At 41.1% G+C, this 8,131-nt stretch overlaps 2 protein-coding genes across 5 annotated transcripts in view; both read right to left on the bottom strand.

The window, feature by feature from the left end:
* Positions 1–319: 319 nt before the first annotated feature.
* On the bottom strand, positions 320–4,741 carry LOC142941526 (barrier-to-autointegration factor-like). Its single transcript, XM_076083467.1, has 4 exons — positions 4,619–4,741; positions 4,461–4,526; positions 2,821–2,950; positions 320–575 (listed from the first exon to the last, which is right to left on the bottom strand). The coding sequence occupies exons 3-4, from the start codon at positions 2,944–2,946 to the stop codon at positions 429–431; spliced, it is 273 nt and encodes a 90-aa protein (XP_075939582.1). The 5' UTR covers positions 2,947–2,950; positions 4,461–4,526; positions 4,619–4,741; the 3' UTR covers positions 320–428.
* Positions 4,742–5,378: 637 nt separating this feature from the next.
* The window catches only part of abhd12 (abhydrolase domain containing 12, lysophospholipase), a 14,801-nt gene continuing 12,048 nt past the window's right edge, over positions 5,379–8,131 (bottom strand). For all 4 annotated transcript variants that reach the window (XM_076083460.1, XM_076083461.1, XM_076083462.1 and 1 more), the window contains one exon: positions 5,379–5,769. In XM_076083460.1, coding sequence (XP_075939575.1) covers positions 5,745–5,769 — 25 coding nt within the window. In that variant the 3' untranslated portion in view covers positions 5,379–5,744. The remainder of the gene's footprint in view (positions 5,770–8,131) is intronic.

Here is an 8,131-nt window from a genome sequence, read left to right as displayed (position 1 = left end):
ATGAAAACAAACGGTGTGTGTTCTTCTGTGTGTGAAGTAGCCAGTGTCTATTAGCATTACGAGGCATTAACGCCAAATACTGTTAGGGAGTGAGAATAACTCCGCTGCATAAAAAACCCTCTTCAAAATAAAAGCACAGGATTGTTTTAGTCAAAGGCCCGTGACCCACTGAAAACCAGTTGAGAATCACTGCATTAGACCCTAGTGGACCCTTACAGAACCCTATTAGACCAGTAAAGTCTACCTTAGGCATTGTTCCTAGGTCCAGCTCCCTTCTGGTTTCCCACATTCTTCAGGGACCATGAACACACCACCACTGTTCAGACACAAAGCTTTTATTCATGTCAACAAACTCCTGTGAAGTCTCAGCTTCAAACCCAACAACAAAGAACAGGAAGAGGAGGAGTCTCCTGTGAGGAGGCGGAGCCTCAGAGGAAGGCGTCACACCACTCCCTCAGACACTGAGTACAGACTCCGGCCTGACGGGAGTTTGCTCCGCTGGCGTCTTTCAGCCACTCGGTGAACATCTCCGGGTCTTTCTTCAGGAGCAGGAACTGACCGAGAACCACGTAGGCCTGAGAACCACAGGAGAACACGGTAAAATACACAGGAGAACACGGTAAACACACAGGAGAACGCGGTAAACACACGGAATGAAACACGGTAAAATACACAGGAGAACACGGTAAACACACACACACACAGGAGAACACGGTAAACACACACACACAGGAGAACACGGTAAACACACACACACAGGAGAACACGGTAAACACACACACACAGGAGAACACGGTAAACACACACACAGGAGAACACGGTAAACACACACACAGGAGAACACGGTAAACACACACACAGGAGAACACGGTAAACACACACACACAGGAGAACACGGTAAACACACGGAAGGAAACACGGTAAACACACGGAAGGAAACACGGTAAACACACGGAAGGAAACACGGTAAACACACGGAAGGAAACACGGTAAACACACGGAAGGAAACACGGTAAACACACGGAAGGAAACACGGTAAAACACACAGGAGAACACGGTAAACACACAGGAGAACACGGTAAAACAGGAGAACACGGTAAAACACAGGAGAACACGGTAAAACACACAGGCGAACACGGTAAACACACGGAAGGAAACACGGTAAACACAGGCGAACACGGTAAAAAACACACACACACACACACACACAGGAGAACACGGTAAACACACAGGAGAACACGGTTAACACACAGGAGAACACGGTTAACACACAGGAGAACACGGTTAACACACAGGAGAACACGGTTAACACACAGGAGAACACGGTAAAATACACAGGAGAACACGGTAAAACACACAGGAGAACACGGTAAACACACAGGCGAACACGGTAAACACACGGAAGGAAACACGGTAAACACAGGCGAACACGGTAAAACACACACACACACACACACACAGGAGAACACGGTAAACACACAGGAGAACACGGTTAACACACAGGAGAACACGGTTAACACACAGGAGAACACGGTAAAATACACAGGAGAACACGGTAAACACATGGAAAATACACGGAATTAAACAGTTAAAACATTTTTTTTTAAAGTAATACAAAATAAATAAATCAACAGATTAATCAACAATAAAAATAAGTTGATTAATGAACGCGGCTGATGTAAGAGACGATTTTAAACTTCATGATGGATGAAAATACTTTTGTTTATTTGAGACTTTAGAAACGTACAGACAGATGACGTTAGCTGGTGTTATGAGATCACAGTTTAATGTGTATTTAATGTGTACCGTGAGGAATTTAAGTTTAAAAGCACCCCTAGTGGTGGATATTATATTAAACCATGAAAGCATAATTATTAAATGTATTAAACTAAAAAGAACAGTCACTGAATGATTTGAACCATGAAGGAAGGTGAGGGATTCTGAGCGAGGCTATGCAGGGACGACCATATATGGTAATAGACAAGCCAGCAGAGACACCGGCAACAGGAAGGAAGCAGGAAGCGATCAAGGAACGGAGGCTGCTGCAGCAGGGACGGCCCGACGCTGGCTGGAGAGGAGCGATCGACCGGGCCAATGGGTCAAAGGCCAGGAGGGGCTTATCGGATGTCAGCCAATCACTGAGCTGACACGGGACATCTCAGAGACATCTTCAGATCTTCTCCGGCCCGGACTGGACCTCAATGTCATGAAATGTTCTGTTATTAATGGCGTGATTCAGTTTGCAACTGTTTTCACTTTTGTTAAGTAATTAAATGCCGGTTCATTGGAACTGAACCTAACGTGTACTTCATGTGTTTAACGTGTACTTCATGTGTTTAACGTGTACTTCTTGTGTACTTGTACCTGGTGGATCACCTGTAGTTTAACATGTACTTCTTGTGTACTTGTACCTGGTGGATCACCTGTAGTCTAACATGTACTTCTTGTGTACTTGTACCTGGTGGATCACCTGTAGTTTAACATGTACTTGTGTACTTGTACCTGGTGGATCACCTGTAGTCTAACGTGTACTTCTTGTGTACTTGTACCTGGTGGATCACCTGTAGTCTAACGTGTACTTCTTGTGTACTTGTACCTGGTGGATCACCTGTAGTCTAACGTGTACTTCTTGTGTACTTGTACCTGGTGGATCACCTGTAGTCTAACGTGTACTTCTTGTGTACTTGTACCTGGTGGATCACCTGTAGTCTAACATGTACTTGTACCTGGTGGATCACCTGTAGTCTAACGTGTACTTCTTGTGTACTTGTACCTGGTGGATCACCTGTAGTCTAACGTGTACTTCTTGTGTACTTGTACCTTGTCGAAGCCTTGCTGCCTCAGCTTCTCCCCCAGAATCTCTCCGATACCCGACAGAGCCGTCACACGTTTATCTCCCATCGGCTCGCCGACAAAGTCCCGATGCTTCTGAGTCGTGGTCGACATCTCGCTGAAAAACAGGAACATACAGGATTATAAAGACCAGGACCAGGAGTCACATGATCCAGACCACCCAGTCCTGATTGTGTTCAAGAGAACACATGTGGAGATACGAGGTTTTACCTACAGCTGTCAGACAAACGTAGTATAAAATACTACATGTACCTCTGAGATGTAGTACAGTATAAAGTACAACATGTACCTCTGAGCTGTAGTACAGTATAAAGTACTATATGTACCTCTGAGATGTAGTACAGTATAAAGTACTATATGTACCTCTGAGATGTGGTACAGTATAAAGTACTATATGTACCTCTGAGATGTAGTACAGTATAAAGTACTATATGTACCTCTGAGATGTAGTACAGTATAAAGTACTATATGTACCTCTGAGATGTAGTACAGTATAAAGTACAACATGTAACTCAGATGTAGTACAGTATAAAGTACAACATGTAACTCAGATGTAGTACAGTATAAAGTACTATATGTACCTCTGATGTAGTACAGTATAAAGTACATGTACCTCTGAGATGTAGTACAGTATAAAGTACATGTACCTCTGAGATGTAGTACAGTATAAAGTACATGTACCTCCGAGATGTGGTACAGTATAAAGTACATGTACCTCTGAGATGTGGTACAGTATAAAGTACATGTACCTCTGAGATGTAGTACAGTATAAAGTACAACATGTACCTCTGAGCTGTAGTACAGTATAAAGTACTATATGTACCTCTGAGATGTAGTACAGTATAAAGTACTATATGTACCTCTGAGATGTGGTACAGTATAAAGTACTATATGTACCTCTGAGATGTAGTACAGTATAAAGTACTATAGGTACCTCTGAGATGTAGTACAGTATAAAGTACTATATGTACCTCTGAGATGTAGTACAGTATAAAGTACAACATGTAACTCAGATGTAGTACAGTATAAAGTACTATATGTACCTCTGAGATGTAGTACAGTATAAAGTACTATATGTACCTCTGAGATGTAGTACAGTATAAAGTACATGTACCTCTGAGATGTAGTACAGTATAAAGTACATGTACCTCCGAGATGTGGTACAGTATAAAGTACATGTACCTCTGAGATGTGGTACAGTATAAAGTACATGTACCTCTGAGATGTAGTACAGTATAAAGTACTACATGTACCTCTGATATGTAGTACAGTATAAAGTACTTCTGAGATGTAGTGGAGGAGAAAAGGGAAGTACTAAAGTAAAGTACCTCAGACGTTTACAGTACTCGAGTAAAAGTACTTAATTACATCTAATCACTGTTTGACGTCACCAGCTGATAGATCTGATATCATTAATCGACTAGTGATGTCTGAGTTGTGAATGAGTGAATTACTGGGGCTTTTATTTTGAAGTAAAAAGTCTCTTCCTGTTTCTCCTCTGAACTAAAAACAAAAGTAACAGAAGAAGAATGTGAAGCTGGAGTCTCCCAGTGAAACCAGGAGACTCTGGTGGTCCAGACACAGCCCGGTTCAGAGAGGGTCTTTACCTGCTAAAGGTGGACCAGGTTCACGTGCTGTAGAGGATCCTGCTGATTCCCTCAGACAGACGAACTCTACAGAGACAAACCGATTCAAGTTTAAACATTTCGTCATCAACTGAACTCTGTGATTTGAACTAAACACGTGAACGTCACGTGAGACTCACCTGAATCCCGGACAACAAACACCTGAACCTCCACGAGGAGCCCCGCTGGAAAACTTTGTTTTCTCTCTGTATTTGGAGGCGTTTTTAATTCGGAAACGCGGAAATGCGAGAAGCGTCGACTGACGCTCTGACGTGACGTCATGACGCAGACAGTCAAAGATGGTTTTCTGAAGAGATGAGTCACTCGGTGGAGAAAACAAACCCGCCATCATTTCGCTGTTAAACGTGGAGAATGAGATTTGATTGTGTGGTTGATCGTACAGTACACACATATATATACACATACATATATATATACACATATATATATATACACATATATATACATACATATATATATATATATATACACATACATATATATATATATACACATACATATATATATATATACACATACATATATATATATATACACATACATATATATATATATATATACATATATATATATATATATATACACATACATATATATATACACATACATATATATATACATATATATACATACACATATATATACATACACATATATATACATACATGTATATGTATATATATGTATGTACTATATATATATATATATATATATATGTACAATATATGACTTTTATGACTCAGTCAGTGAAACTAAACACCATGATCAGTTTATTAAATACTGATGTCTGATGCTGAAGCGTGTTGTTTGAGGACGTTGTTTATTTTCCTTTCAGAGTTTTCAATGTTCGTATCTTTCACCCAAAAAACAAAACCACAGTTACATAAAACAAGAAATATTTAATTCATAATTCAAGTCAGAACAGGTTTAAAACTGAGAGAAAAAAATTTGAACAAAAAGCAAACAAAGCAGATGTTGGAGAGTCGGAGACATTCTGAGAGCCAAGATGAAAATCACAGACTGTAAAGAATCAAGATGATCTAAATATTCAGAAGTGAAAGTTGAACAGAAAGTTGTCTCTTCCTGTTTGCTCCTCGTCGCCCTTCAGACGTTCAGACGGTGAGAGGAATGTGACCGCAGACACGAAGAGTGTGTGTTTCAGCTCATACCAGGATATTCAGTCTGATCAGAAACAGTAACGAGTGTGTGTGAGTGTGTGTGTCTTCAGGTTGAGTCGTCCGTGTGTTAAGGAGCTGAGCCGAAGAAATCGCTGCAACGAAACACAAAAAGAAACTTTAAATGAATCTTTGTTTTACAAAATGTCTTTTAATCTCGTTTGTTCAGATATTCACTTTGATTTGATATAAAACAGAGAAATCTCCATTTACTGCATTTGATGCATTAAAATGACTTCATTGATTCAATCAATTGTCTCAATGATTGTTGCATCATCTTTGGGTCAATCGACTGATCGTTGCAGCTGTAGCTTCACACTATAGAACGTAGAGCTTTGACGTAGTGTAGCTTCACACTATAGAACGTAGAGTTTTGACGTAGTGTAGTGTCACACTATAGAACGTAGAGCTTTGACGTAGTGTCACACTATAGAACGTAGAGCTTTGACGTAGTGTAGCTTCACACTATAGAACGTAGAGCTTTGACGTAGTGTAGCTTCACACTATAGAACGTAGAGTTTTGACGTAGTGTAGTGTCACACTATAGAACGTAGAGCTTTGACGTAGTGTCACACTATAGAACGTAGAGCTTTGACGTAGTGTAGCTTCACACTATAGAACGTAGAGCTTTGACGTGGTGTCACACTATAGAACGTAGAGCGTTGACGTAGTGTAGCTTCAGACGATAAAACGTAGAGCTTTGACGTAGTGTAGTGTCACACTATAGAACGTAGAACTTTGACGTAGTGTAGCGTCACACTATAGAACGTAGAGCTTTGACGTAGTGTAGCTTCACACTATAGAACGTAGAGCTTTGGCGTAGTGTCACACTATAGAACGTAGAGCTTTGACGTAGTGTAGCTTCACACTATAGAACGTAGAGCTTTGACGTAGTGTAGCTTGACACTATAGAACGTAGAGCTTTGACGTAGTGTCACACTATAGAACGTAGGGCTTTGACGTAGTGTAGCTTGACACTATAGAACGTAGAGCTTTGACGTAGTGTCACACTATAGAACGTAGAGCTTTGACGTAGTGTAGCTTCACACTATAGAACGTAGAGCTTTGACGTAGTGTAGCTTCACACTATAGAACGTAGAGCTTTGACGTAGTGTAGCGTCACACTATAAAATGTAGAGCTTTGACGTAGTGTAGCGTCACACTATAGAACGTAGAGCTTTGACGTAGTGTAGCTTCACACTATAGAACGTAGAGCTTTGACGTAGTGTAGCGTCACACTATAGAACGTAGAGCTTTGACGTAGTGTAGCGTCACACTATAGAACGTAGAGCTTTGACGTAGTGTAGCTTCACACTATAGAACGTAGAGCTTTGACGTAGTGTAGCTTCACACTATAGAACGTAGAGCTTTGACGTAGTGTAGCGTCACACTATAGAACGTAGAGCTTTGACGTAGTGTAGCTTCACACTATAGAACGTAGAGCTTTGACGTAGTGTAGCGTCACACTATAGAACGTAGATCTTTGACGTAGTGTAGCGTCACACGATAGAACGTAGAGCTTTGACGTAGTGTAGCGTCACACTATAGAACGTAGAGCTTTGACGTAGTGTAGCGTCACACTATAGAACGTAGAGCTGTGACGTAGTGTAGCTTCACACTATAGAACGTAAAGCTTTGACGTAGTGTAGCGTCAGACTATAGAACGTAGGGCTTTGACATAGTGTAGCTTCAGACTATAGAACGTAGAGCTTTGACGTAGTGTCACACTATAGAACGTAGGGCTTTGACGTAGTGTAGCTTCACACTATAGAACGTAGAGCTTTGACGTAGTGTAGCTTCACACTATAGAACGTAGAGCTTTGACGTAGTGTAGCGTCACACTATAGAACGTAGAGCTTTGACGTAGTGTAGCGTCACACGATAGAACGTAGAGCTTTGACGTAGTGTAGCGTCACACGATAGAACGTAGAGCTTTGACGTAGTGTAGCGTCACACTATAGAACGTAGAGCTTTGACGTAGTGTAGCGTCACACTATAGAACGTAGAGCTGTGACGTAGTGTAGCTTCACACTATAGAACGTAAAGCTTTGACGTAGTGTAGCGTCACACTATAGAACGTAGAGCTGTGACGTAGTGTAGCTTCAGACTATAGAACGTAGAGCATTGACGTAGTGTCACACTATAGAACGTAGGGCTTTGACGTAGTGTAGCTTCACACTATAGAACGTAGAGCTTTGACGTAGTGTAGCTTCACACTATAGAACGTAGAGCTTTGACGTAGTGTAGCTTCACACTATAGAACGTAAAGCTTTGACGTAGTGTAGCGTCAGACTATAGAACGTAGAGCTTTGACGTAGTGTAGCTTCAGACTATAGAACGTAGAGCTTTGACGTAGTGTAGCTTCACACTATAGAACGTAGAGCTTTGACGTAGTGTAGCTTCACACTATAGAACGTAGAGCTTTGACGTAGTGTAGCGTCACACTATAGAACGTAG

Source organism: Anarhichas minor, unplaced genomic scaffold (genome assembly GCF_050575085.1).
Source record: "Anarhichas minor isolate MPS153535 unplaced genomic scaffold, ASM5057508v1 ptg000133l, whole genome shotgun sequence".
Lineage (NCBI taxonomy): Eukaryota > Metazoa > Chordata > Actinopteri > Perciformes > Anarhichadidae > Anarhichas > Anarhichas minor.
This window is presented reverse-complemented; position numbering and strand designations above follow the sequence as displayed.